Consider the following 14105-nt stretch of genomic DNA (forward strand, 5'->3'; position numbering starts at 1 on the left):
GATTATCCATAATCATGGTCGCATCCACATGAATGTTATAGTGTTAAGAAACATCTTCTATTCTTAATTAAAATAAAAGTGACTCCAAAATGACACAGTACATTATTCACCATTCAATTCCTATTGTATAAGAGATTAATCAAATAATAAAACACAAAGGATGTCTAAAACAATGATAAAATCATTAATTGAAGCTCAAGCTAAAAACACGAGTTTTCAAAAACTCAAGTTTTTATCTTGATCTTCAATGAATATTATTATATTAATGTGGATGCTACCATGATTATGGATAATCATGAATGAATTTCACTTTCTTTTTATTTAGGCCTAAAAAACCCCGTAATTGTGTCTTTCTTTCCAGCAGGTTAGAGCGTTGGACTAGTAAGGTTGCAATATTGAATCTCCGAGCCGACAAGGTAAAAATCTGTCGTTCTGCCCCTGAACAAGGCAGTTAAGCCACTGTTTCTAGGCCGTCATTGAAAATCAGAGTTCGTTCTTTAACTGACTTGCCTAGTAGGTCTATACGTGCTTTATTTCAAAGGGATATTGTGTCAATTCCTTATGTCACAAGTTACTGGAATAATTGATCACTAATATCTGTTGGGAAAAAAGTCTGGTTATTACCACACAAATACTTGCTTGTTAACAAGGTCAGAGGTCTCTTTCAGAATGATCCATAAGTATTACCCTGTGAATCATTACCTGAAGAAACTCAAAAAAGACATTAACATTGATTGCACTTTTTGTGTTGAGCAATCAGAAACAGTTTCACATTTATTTTGGCATTGTCTACATGTAAAACAATTATGGAAAGATATTTACAGTTTTATAATTGTTAATATTCTTGATGACTTTTGTTTTTCTATGGGAGAATGTGCTGCTCGGTTTCCTTAACCATAATAAAGATAAAGAAAAACTATTTTACCTTATAAATCTAATTGTGCTAATAGCAACATTTCATATTCATAAATGTAAATTCACTAATAAAAAAACACTCTTTCGTGTTTTCTAGAAGGAATTCGAGCAGTACATTAAGATCATTATACATTCTTCTAATAAGAAAGCCGTTAAAACAATCAATATGTGTGTTTCTTTTAAGGTCTTCGTATAATCTGTCATTTGTTGTACCCCCTAGCATATGTTATCATTGTCTGTTTGTATACTTCTTATAAGTATACTGATTTTTCTCAAAAATAAAAAATAAATAAAACTAAAACTGACTTGCCTAGTTAAATAAAGGTCAAATAAAAAAACTCTTGCTGCATTACTACCATCTACAGTTCTGGAGTGGAATCACACACTGACTGTGCAATTTCACATTATTTTCTTCAACGATAAAACGTGAAAAAAATCATTAAAAAAATTGAGAATATATACAGTCAAAGCAGGACTATTTGAACATGTCGAATTATCCAGACTCAAAGAGCATGGACCAAATTTGACAGCAAAATAAATAGATGGACCAGGGATGGGCAGAAACAACGCGGGCTTTAGGACCAAGCGTCGCGACTGGACTCAGGGTTGTATTCATTACGCCAATTCTGTTGCAAAACGTTTCTTAAACGGAAGCAAACGGAATGAAACGGGGAGCGACCTACCTTGAATTTGTCTAATATAAAATCTCGGGTTTGTTGCAAAATGAAACTGTTTGCAACCGTTTGTACTAATTATAACCCTGGACTGGAAAATACTGGGGACGCGCCTCAACAAGCAAGTGTTCACAGTACGTCAAATCTCAGATGCAAAACTGGGCAAGCTACGATTTATAACACCGTACAAAATGAGGTAACGAAAACGATTTACGCCTTAAATTAATGCAGTCACATGTAGTAATATTGAATATGGTGCGTGTTTGATCAAACCGGTCTATTTATTCGTAGTTTGGTTTAATAATTCAGAACAATTGATATCAAGAACACAACCTATCCCAGTAGATAGCTAGCTAACGGTAACAGGCTAGCTGGCTACTGTTTGGCATTTTGTTATCATCATCGCCATTTCATTTGCCAGCTATTCATCCCTATATCTAGCTAGATGTCCTGTGTAATATCTAGCTGCATTTACGAAATGGGAACCCTCCGATTTCATTCTCTACAATAAAATTGCCTCAGAACAACAATATAACGTTAATAGGTACAGTAGTTGGTTAGCCTCTAATCAATTCGGTGATAATCATGAAACCAGTTGTAGTCATATGGCAGTAGCAAATTGAGTTAGTTTGTTGCAGATGCATCATGGTTTTCTATCTTTCTGAAGACTAAGATCCCTGTTCATGACACAGTGTCTAAAGTAAAAGTATAAATAATTTAAATGTCCCTATATTAAACAAACCAGACGGCACCATTTTCTTGTTTTCTTATTTGCGGATAACCAGGGGCACACTCCAACATAAATTATATATATTTTTTACATGAATATAAGTTTACATTAAACTATACTATTTATTATATAAAAACACTCATTACCATAACACTTTTTCAAGTTGCTGTAAAAAAAAATATATATATATATTTTTTCTTAAAATAAAGTGTTATTCACCCATGATACATCATCTAGACTAGAGGAGCAGTCGTTAGATGAGTTTATATACCTTCAGAATGAGGATCGCATTCTCAAACACCCTCTTTACAACACTCAACTTTCTCATTACCGAAATGACTGAAATGCTAAAATTGGGATAAACTTGAAGAACCATTACCTTACCAACATGGAGGCATGAATGGGCTTTACTGATGTGGTCAATTATTTGCTGATTCATAATGGCAGTTTCCTATTACTTGCAGATTGAGCTAAGGGCCCCTCTTGTTATTTTACTGCTGCTCTTTAATTATTTGTTACTTTTTAATTTTTAGGTATTTTTCTTAAAACTACGTTGTTGGCTTGTAAGTAAGTAAGCATTTCACTGTAAGGTCTACACCTGTTTGTATTCGGCACATGTGACACATAACATTTTATTTGATTACCATTTTACATTTACATTTAAGTAATTTAGCAGACGCTCTTATCCAGAGCGACTTACAATAACCAAACACACATTTCTCATTACTGCATCATTTTTAGATGAGATTTCTGTAGTAATAATAAACTCATTCTAATGTATAATCAATGGGTGTGATGTGCTGGTAGCTGTCATTATTTACTAGGACCATTGCTTACACCTATTGTATGGATTATTTGTAAAACAGTTATTTGATTAGGTAGGTGGTAGTCAAGAAATATAGGTTTATAAACCCCATTTAATTTACTTACAATCTAGAGTTTGTTTGTTACAATCTAGAGGTTATTCCCCATTTTGACAAGTGTACCTGTTTTAGCACTTACTTATACTGTTGTTTGATATCCCAAGACATTTTTTGGTCCATATCTCACATATTTAGATACTTTAGGCATATCATGTTATGCCATCCCATTCAATTTACAAATACATCTAAAGAACCACACACATCCGTGTACTAATACGGCAATATTACCTGGAAAGACCTTGGAAATGTTACATTTAAGTAACTTTTTTTATGCTTAAGTCCATTTTTGACTTTTGAAGATACATGTATGTAATTAAAGTCCTTATACTGAGGATTAAATAAGGGGTATTTTAGTCAATTGCATTTTGATCCGTGATTTTAGTTTTATGCAAGTCATTTGGGATTATCAATTGACACAGTTTGATGTATTGGGTTACTGAATCTCTAATAGAGCTCAGTACAGTTTTTCAAACTATAAAACCCTCATTAACGAAACATGCATTCTCATCTCCGAAACCTGCTTATCATTACCTTATTGCACCGATATTTAGGAAAATAAAATGTCTACTTTAGTAATTTTGGCTTAATCTGATAGTGTGCCTTTTGTTCTTTATACAAATGTGTACATAAAAAAAACAACAAAATGTATACACAAGTAATTATGACAAAAACAAGATTCAGAAAATGTTTTGTGTTGCGGTAATGAGAAATGGCGAAATAAATGTTAATACATTAAAAAAAAAAAAATTATTCAGTGTCATGGCCTTTTTATTAGGTGAGGAATGTAAAAAAAATTAAGATATATTAGAAATTGATTTGTTTAGCTTTTTTGGACTTGGACATAAACTATTGCAGTAATGAGAATTTTTGCGTTGGTAATTGTGGTAAAATGCATAATATATGATCAATAAACATAAAAATAATTATGAAATAGATTAATACAGATCCTAATATTAGTGATCCAAGAAGAATTATGGTGGAAAATGTTTCTTTTTTTTTGGGTCATGTTTGTTGAGAATCACCCAATGAAACAGCTTTTGACGGCAAGCTTGTGCAGTCATGGAGCAACGCAGGCTCAGTGTCGGGTGTACCTGAGTCAGTCGTGTGCTTATCTTCCTGACTCATCGTTGTTGTTATGGAAATCTCTGGTAGTGAAGAGTACATTCTGAGGTGTTGTGAGTTAGCTAACTATCTATTCTTGGGATCTCTCATCCACATTTCAGATATGTGGCATAATAAGAAGCGGTTTACTAAAGCTGTATTGTAAATCAAGAACCATGTCACTTGCAGCATTAATATGTATTTCCCCCATGTGATTTTCAACCATACTGTACACGGGTTCAGGGTTGCTTCCTATACATTGTTATCAACAACATGGGCGTCGTGATGTACAGCAGAGTAACTTTAGCTCATCAGTGGTACATTTTACGACTTGCCAATCTCCAGCTCAACCAATCCCTGGGTTTGTTAGAGGGGGAGTTTCTCTGGGTCATTCACCCCTATCAGGTGTCCCTAAGGACAACCACCCCGGCGATCTTACACATCTCTATACCCAGCATATCTCATACAGGAGGGGCATCACGTGCAAATAGCTCCAGATACAGTGGGTGTGAGAAGAGATTGTTGTTGTATCAGTAGTGTTGTTACCATTTTTAAGGCTGCTGCTATTTTAGTTTGTACATTTTAGTAACCACTCTCTCTTGTTCTGTCTCTAGCTACTCTCTCTCTCCACTTCTCCTCCTGGTGAAAGACAGCCACTTGATGTTGTTCTGTCTCTAGCTACTCTCTCTCTCCACTTCTCCTCCTGGTGAAAGACAGCCACTTGATGTTGTTCTGTCTCTAGCTACTCTCTCTCTCCACTTCTCCTCCTGGTGAAAGACAGACACTTGATGTGGTTCTGTCTCTAGCTACTCTCTCTCTCCACTTCTCCTCCTGGTGAAAGACAGCCACTTGATGTGGTTCTGTCTCTAGCTACTCTCTCTCTCCACTTCTCCTCCTGGTGAAAGACAGCCACTTGATGTGGTTCTGTCTCTAGCTACTCTCTCTCTCTCCACTTCTCCTCCTGGTGAAAGACAGACACTTGATGTGGTTCTGTCTCTAGCTACTCTCTCTCTCTCCACTTCTCCTCCTGGTGAAAGACAGCCACTTGATGTGGTTCTGTCTCTAGCTACTCTCTCTCTCTCTCCACTTCTCCTCCTGGTGAAAGACAGCCACTTGATGTGGTTCTGTCTCTAGCTACTCTCTCTCTCTCTCCACTTCTCCTCCTGGTGAAAGACAGCCACTTGATGTGGTTCTGTCTCTAGCTACTCTCTCTCTCTCTCCACTTCTCCTCCTGGTGAAAGACAGCCACTTGATGTGGTTCTGTCTCTAGCTACTCTCTCTCTCTCTCCACTTCTCCTCCTGGTGAAAGACAGCCACTTGATGTGGTTCTGTCTCTAGCTACTCTCTCTCTCTCTCCACTTCTCCTCCTGGTGAAAGACAGCCACTTGATGTGGTTCTGTCTCTAGCTACTCTCTCTCTCCACTTCTCCTCCTGGTGAAAGACAGCCACTTGATGTGGTTCTGTCTCTAGCTACTCTCTCTCTCTCCACTTCTCCTCCTAGTGAAAGACAGCCACTTGATGTGGTTCTGTCTCTAGCTACTCTCTCTCTCTCTCCACTTCTCCTCCTGGTGAAAGACAGCCACTTGATGTTGTTCTGTCTCTAGCTACTCTCTCTCTCTCCACTTCTCCTCCTGGTGAAAGACAGCCACTTGATGTGGTTCTGTCTCTAGCTACTCTCTCTCTCTCCACTTCTCCTCCTAGTGAAAGACAGCCACTTGATGTGGTTCTGTCTCTAGCTACTCTCTCTCTCTCTCCACTTCTCCTCCTGGTGAAAGACAGCCACTTGATGTGGTTCTGTCTCTAGCTACTCTCTCTCAAATGCCGACTTCATCCTCCTGAGTGAATTATTTGACAGCCATCGTCTAGACTGTGTATGTTCTGTCTCTAGCTGACTCTGCTCTGGCTCTCGCACTACTACACTGGACTTTGTGCAAACTGGAACCGCATATCCTTAGGCCGAATTTATTGTAGCTGGGGACTTTAATAGAGCAAATCCTAAGGAAAACCAAAGTTTTATAAACACATCGCCTGCCCTACTCGCTCATCAATAATTATTGACCATTGTTACTCCCCCCTTCCAGGACGGCTCCAAGGCCCTCCATCCGCCCTTCCTTCATAAAATCAGATCACGCCTCCCTTCCTATAGGCAGAAACTGAAACAGGAAGTACCCGTTGTAAGGACTGTTCAATGTTGGTCTGACCAATCGGAATCTATGCTTCAAGATTGTTTTGATCATGCGGACTAGGATATGTTCCGAGTTCTCTCGGAGAATATCATTAACTTATACACTGACTCGGTGACTGAATTCATCAGGAAGTGCATAGAGGATGTTGTTCCCACTGATGACATGAGTAAGACATTTAAGCGTGTTAACCCTTGCAAGGCTGCTGGCCCAGACCAGCTGGCTGGAATGATTATGGACATATTAAAACTATCCCAGTCTCTTATCCCCACTCTCTTCAAGATGTCCACCATTGTTTCTGTACCCACAAAGGCGAAGGTAACTGAACTAAATCAGTGGGTCCCAAACTGTGGGGTGCGCCCCTTAGAGGGGACGTGGGGGGTCCGTGTGGGGTTGCAGGTTTTTTAAAGGAACTTAATCTTACTCTTAAATTGTAATAGTAGAATGCATAAGGTGCAATTTCGAAATTGGTTAGTGCATCAATCCCTCTTGTCATGTTAGTCATTACATACAGTTGAAGTCGGAAGTTTATATACACTTAGGTTGGAGTCATTAAAACTCGTTTTTCAACCACCACACATTTTTGGTTAACAAACTATAGTTTTGGAAAGTCGGTTAGGACATCTACTGTGTGCATGACACAAGTCATTTTTCCAACAATAGTTTACAGACAGATTATTTCACTTTTAATTCACTGTATCACAATTCCAGTGGGTCAAAAGTTTACAGACACTAAGTTGACTGTGCCTTTAAAACAGCTTGGAAAATTCCAGAAAATGATGTCATGGCTTTAAAAGCTTCTGATAGGCTAATTGACATCATTTGAGTCAATTGGAGATGTACCTGTGGATGTATTTCAAGGCCTACCTTTAAACTCAGTGCCTCTTTGCTTGACATTATGGGAAAATCAAAAGAAATCAGCCAAGACCTCAGAAAATAAATTGTAGACCTCCACAAGTCTGGTTCATCCTTGGGAGCAATTCCCAAATGCCTGAAGGTACTGTGCCCCTGGTGATGTGTTGGGCTGACCGCACCACCCTCTAGAGAGCACTGAGGTTGCAGACGGTGCCGTTGCCGTACCAGGCGGTGATACAGCCCGACAGAATGCTGTCAATGGTGCATCTGAATATCTTCAGCCTCCTGAGGTTGAAGAGGTTGCTGATGCACCTTCTTCACCAAACTGTCTGTGTGGATAGACCATTTCAGGTTGTCAGTGATGTGCACACTGAGGAACTTAAAGCTTCTCACCCTCTCCACGTCGGTTCCATCGCGCCCACTGCGGTCCCGTGGATAGGGGCGTGCTATCTCCTGAAGTCCACGATCAGATCGTTGACCTGGACATTGCTGACAAGTTATAAATAAGTCTCTAAGGTACAGTTGAAGTCGGAAGTTTACATACACCTTAGCCAAATACATTTAAACTCAGTTTTTCACATTTCCTGACATTTAATCCTAGTAAAAATTCCCTGTCTTAGGTCAGTTAGGATCACCACTTTATTTTAAGAATGAAATGTCAGAATAATAGTAGAGGGAATTATTTATTTCAGGTTTTATTTCTTTCATCACATTCCCAGTGGGTCAGAAGTATACATACACTCAATCAGTATTTGGTAGCATTGCCTTTAAATAATTTAACTTCGGTCAAACGTTTTGGGTAGCCTTCCACAAGCTTCCCACAATCAGTTGGGTGAATTCTGGACCATTCCTCCTGACAGAGCTGGTGTAACTGAGTCAGATTTGTAGGCCTCCTTGCTTGCACATGCTTTTTCAGTTCTGCCCACAGATTTTCTATGAGATTGATGTCAGGGCTTTGTGATGGCCACTCCAATACCTTGACTTTGTCGTCCTTAAGCAATTTTGACACAACTTTGGAAGTATCCTTTGAGTCATTGTCCATTTGGAAGACCCATTTGCGACCAAGGTTTAACTTCCTGACTGACTTCTTGAGATGTTGCTTCAATATATCCACATGATTTTCAAATTCCAAATTTCCCTTACCACATGATGCCATCTATTTTGTGAAGTGCACCAGTCTCTCCTGCAGCAAAGCACCCCCACAACATGATGCTGCAACCCCCGTGCTTCACGGTTGGGATGGTGTTCTTCGGCTTGCAAGCGTCCCCCTTTTTCCTCCAAACATAACAATGGTCATTATGGCCAAACAGTTCTATTTTTGTTTCATCACACCAGAGGACATTTCTCCAAAAGTACGATCTTTGTCCCCATGTGCAGTTGCAAACCGTAGTCTGGCTTTTTTATGGTGGGTTTGGAGTGTAGTATATATCGATACATATAGAGACTGATATGACACTATTGAGCAAAAGACAGGTGTACATTAGACTACAAAAGGAGAAGGCAACTCGTGAGTGCATTTGCCATTCTGGTAAAAACAGGAAACCTAGAAATAACAGACATAATGGCCAAAGCCATAAAATGCATAAAAGCTTAGGGAAAAGAGGAAGAGGCGACACTTAAAGTGCATTGTCTATTGTAGAGGACAGGAGACCAAAGCAAGGCCATGAGTGCATAGGATAGCTGGACATACCGAGGTCAGAGGGACACACAAAGGAGGGTGCCAGCCAAATGACCAACAGATGGACTATAGACATAATACATATATCATTCATAGGACACGAAAGGGTCCTGCCACCATTATAATATAATCAAGAGCGGATACAGGCGTTATTGGGCATGAACAAGCAGGAAGTCTGAAATGAAAGATAATGGTGGCAGATGACCTGAGGGAAGTAACTTCATTAACATGTGTGATGAACTGATATGCTGTGTGTGTATAAAGACAGAGCCAGAGCTCTGTGAAAGGGTGTGTTTTTGCGGACCATCTAGGCTAATGATATACTTTGTATTAAAGCCTATATTGAATTCACAAGTTCTTGTAAGAGTGTTATATTTCTGAGACGATTCTCCACGACAGGAGCAGTGGCTTCTTCCTTGCTGAGCGGCCTTTCAGGTTATGTCGATATAGGACTCGTTTTACTGTGGATATAGATACTTTCGTACCTGTTTCCTCCAGCATCTTCACAAGGTTCTTTGCTGCTGTTCTGGGATTGAGTTGCACTTTTCGCACCAAAGTACGTTCATCTCTAGGAGACAGAACGCGTCTCCTTCCTGAGCGGTATGACGGCTGCGTGGTCCCGTGGTGTTTATTCTTGCGTACTATTGTTTGTACAAATGAACGTGGTACCTTCAGGCGTTTGGAAATTGCTCCCAAGGATGAACCAGACTTGTGGAGGTCAAATTTATTTTTTCAGAGGTCTTGGCTGATTTCTTTTGATTTTCCCATGATGTCAAGCAAAGAGGCACTGAGTTTAAAGGTAGGCATTGAAATACATCCACAGGTACATCTCCAATTGACTCAAATGATGTCAAGTAGCCTATCAGAAGCTTTTAACCTTTCTAGCGCAGGCGTTCCGCTAGCGGAACCCCTCGTCAAAATTCCGCTGAATAGGAAATTCATATATTTTTTTTAAATATGTAACTTTCAACCATTAACAAGTCCAATACAGCAAATGAAAGATAAACATCTTGTTAATCTACCCATCGTTTCCGATTTCAAAAAGGCTTTACAGCGAAAGCACAACATATGATTATGTTAGTTCAGAGCCAAGTCAAAAAAACACAGCCTTTTTCCAGCCAAAGATAGGAGTCACAAAAAGCAGAAATATAGATAAAATTAATCACTAACCTTTGATGATCTTCATCAGATGACACTCATAGGACATCATGTTACACAATACATGTATGTTTTGTTCGACAATGTGCATATTTATATCCAAAAATCTCAGTTTACATTGGCGCGTTACGTGCAGTAATGTTTTGTTTCCAAAACATCCGGTGATCTTGCAGATAGCCACAGAAATCCCAGAAATACTCATAATACACATCGATAAAAGATACAAGTGTTATTCACAGAATTAAAGATAGACTTCTCCTTAATGCAACCGCTGTGTCAAATTTCAAAAAAACTTTGCGGTAAAACATAATCTGAGTACGGCGCTCAGAGCCCAATCCAACCAAATCCAGCCAAAGACATTTCTGCCATGTTGGAGTCAACAGAAGTTAGAAAAAACATGATAAATATTGACTTACCTTTGATGGTCTTCATCTGAATGCACTCCCAGGAATCCCAGTTCGACAATAAATGACTGTATTGTTCCATAAAGTCCATAATTTATGTCCAAATAGCCACTAGTTGTTAGCGTGTTCAGCCCAGTAATCCATCTTCATGAGCACTAGGTCCAGACAAAAACTCGAAAAGTTCCGTTACAGGTCGTAGAAACATATCAAACGATGTATGAAATCAATCTTTAGGATGTTTTTAACATAAATCATCAATAATGTTCCAACTGGAGAATTTCATAGTCTGTAGCAAAGCACTGGAACGAGAGCTACCTCTGTCGGGAGCGCACGTCACGAGCCTGAGACACTCTGCCAGACCACTGACTCATTCAGCTCCCATTCCCCCCTCCTTTATAGCAGAAGCCTGAAACAAGTTTCTAAAGACGGTTGACATCTAGTGGAAGCCTTAGGAAGTGCAACTTAACCCCATAGACACTGTGTATTCGGTAGGCCAAGCTTTGAAAAACTACAAACCTCAAATCCAACCAGGAAGTGGGAAATCTATCTCAGGTTTTCACCTGCCATATGAGTTCTGTTATACTCACAGACATCATTCAAACAGTTTTAGAAACTTCAGAGTGCTTTTTTATCCAATACTACTAATAATATGCATATATTAGCATCTGGGACAGAGTAGCAGGCAGTTTACTCTGGGCACGCATTTCATGCAAAAGTGAAAATGCTGCCCCCTATCCCAAACAGGTTTTAAAGCCATGACATACTTTTCTGGAATTTTCCAAGCTACATACTTTTCTGGAATTTTCCAAGCTGTTTTAAAGCCACAGTCAACTTAGTGTATGTAAACTTTTGACCCACTGGAATTGTGATACAGTGAATTATAAGTGAAATAATCTGTCTGTAAACAATGACTTGTGTCATGCACACAGTAGATGTCCTAACCGACTTTCCAAAACTATAGTTTGTTAACAAGAAATTTGTGGAGTGGTTGAAAAATGAGTTTTAATGACTCCAACCTAAATGAAGGTAAACTTGCGACTTCAACTGTATATTCCGGACTCTGACATTCTAATATTTATATTTTTCTTATTTTTTGGGGGATTTGCATGTTTTATATTGTTAGGTATTACTGCACTGTTGGAGCTAGGAACATAAGCATTTCGCTACACTCGCGATAATCTGCCAAATATGTGTACGTGACCAATAACATTTGATTTGATCGTTTTTTTAATCTCTCTGCTCATCCTTCAGGTTGCATTGACCCTGATAGTACTACCCCAGTAGCCTAGCACGAGGTGGAGGCTGGGTCACAGTGGTCAGTAACCCAGCTAGGAGGCTTGGCTCCAGGCTAGCCAGCCTGCCAGCAGAGGGAGGGGAACGGCCTGGTGAGCTGCGGAGACAAGCAGCGGCGGGGGGGTTGTGATGAGCGGGAAGAGCCTGCTGTTAAAGGTGATCCTGCTGGGGGACGGTGGCGTGGGGAAGTCTTCCTTAATGAACCGCTACGTGACGGACCGCTTCGACGCCCAGTCCTTCCACACCATCGGGGTGGAGTTCCTCAACAGAGACCTGGAGGTCAGATTAGAGCCCTTTCTGAATGAATCTTTTCTTCATTCGTGGTGGCATTATATCCCCTTGCCTTCTTCTCAAAATGTAAAATAAGGGGAGGGACCTTGGACCTTCTCCAATAAGATTGAGGAGGCGGCGAGGAGATAGAGCCAAGGTCTGTCTGAAATTGAATAATAATAATAATTATTATAATGTGTCTTGCATCTCAACAAACCAGAGCATCCGCACGTGAGTGCATAAATACATAAGTACATGCAGTAATTACAGCAGACAACACGTGGATACAGTTCGTAATTCGGTTTGTAAATTCAAATTCCTGGGGGGGCATGTTGAGCAGTAATTTGTTCTGTTCTCTCTATAGGCTAGTGCAGTGGATTACTTTTTGACCCCATAAAAATGTGTTTTCATAAAGGTATTGTTTTGCTGTACTACTGTCATTGACTCTACTGTTTTATATCTTTATGATGGCTGTGTATATTATGTACAAATCTTATTGTCTTTGGGGGCAATAAAGGTTTCTCTTCGGGATAATTCATGTTTTCATTCACTTCCTCCAGGTGGACGGACGCCTGGTGACCCTTCAGATCTGGGACACGGCTGGTCAGGAGCGCTTCAAGTCCCTGAGGACGCCGTTCTACCGTGGCGCCGACTGCTGCCTCCTCACCTTCGCTGTGGACGACCTGCACAGCTTCCAGAACCTGGCCAGCTGGAAGAAAGAGTTCATGTGTTACTCTGACGTACGAGACCCAGAGAGGTTCCCCTTCGTTGTCCTGGGCAACAAGGTGGACAAAGAGGGGAGGGAGGTGGGGGAGGACGAGGCTCGGGCCTGGTGCGAGGAGAACGGCTGTTGTCCCTACTTCGAGACCAGTGCTAAGGACGATACTAACGTGGGAGTGGCGTTCGAGGCGGCGGTACGGGAGGTTCTGGCGGCGGAGGATCAGATCGACCACACGCTGTTGAGTAGCACTATCGATCTCCACGGCAACCGTAAAGTACCGCGCTCTTCTTGCTGCTGATTGGTTGAAAGGACTGGTTTCTCTCTCCGTCCAGCCTGTAGCATCCTGAGGGCTAGAGAGCTGTTCTGCTCTCCACTGATCTCTATGGTTACTTACCTGATGCAGGTACAAGCTGCTGAGACTGATGATCGGGTATCAATACAGCTGATAAGAAGAGAATCAGGCTATCAATGCAGCCGAAGGCTATCAATGCAGCTGATTTTAAAGAGTGTTGGATTGTCAGTATCAACACATCTGATTTTTAAAGTTTATCAATGAGGTACAATGTAACAGGTACACCATGTTGTTCAACTCGGTCTGCTTTCAGCAGTATAGCACAAAACTGCTCTCTCCATCCAGCCAGCCAGCTTCATGTACCTGCCCTGTGTAATGTTTTCAGCATATAGGCCTAGCCCTCTTACAGAACAGTCATTTTAATCTGATAATATTCATGTGTCCTTTCTGTTCTCCTCTCCAAGAGCACAGGCTGCTTGTGGCACAGCAACTTTCTCATTCATCTCTTTATCTGTCTGCTAAGTCTGCTAAGGTCTCATAGGTACTTTGACCAGAACACGATTCTATCACACTGTCAGGTCTCATGACAGTGGTTGGCTGACTGACCGGTGGAATATCATTTAATATAATACATAGACATGGTGTGACTGGGGGAATATCATTTAATATAATATATAGACATGGTGTGTTGACTGACTGGTGGAATATCATTTAATATAATATATAGACATGGTCTGACTGGGGGAATATCATTTAATATAATACATAGACATGGTCTGACTGGTGGAATATCATTTAATATAATACATAGACATGGTCTGACTGGTGGAATATCATTTAATATAATACATAGACATGGTGTGACTGGGGGAATATCATTTAATATAATACATAGACATGGTGTGACT

At 40.3% G+C, this 14105-nt stretch overlaps 1 protein-coding gene across 1 annotated transcript; it reads left to right on the forward strand.

Moving 5' to 3' along the window:
* Window positions 1-1682: 1682 nt before the first annotated feature.
* On the forward strand, window positions 1683-13772 carry LOC139574736 (ras-related protein Rab-9B-like). Its single transcript, XM_071399582.1, has 3 exons — window positions 1683-1785; window positions 11873-12193; window positions 12745-13772. Exons 2-3 carry the CDS (start codon window positions 12044-12046, stop codon window positions 13201-13203), a joined length of 609 nt encoding a protein of 202 aa, XP_071255683.1. The 5' UTR covers window positions 1683-1785; window positions 11873-12043; the 3' UTR covers window positions 13204-13772.
* The last annotated feature ends 333 nt before the right edge of the window (window positions 13773-14105 follow it).

This window comes from Salvelinus alpinus, chromosome 4 (assembly GCF_045679555.1).
Source record: "Salvelinus alpinus chromosome 4, SLU_Salpinus.1, whole genome shotgun sequence".
NCBI classification, from domain to species: Eukaryota; Metazoa; Chordata; class Actinopteri; order Salmoniformes; family Salmonidae; genus Salvelinus; species Salvelinus alpinus.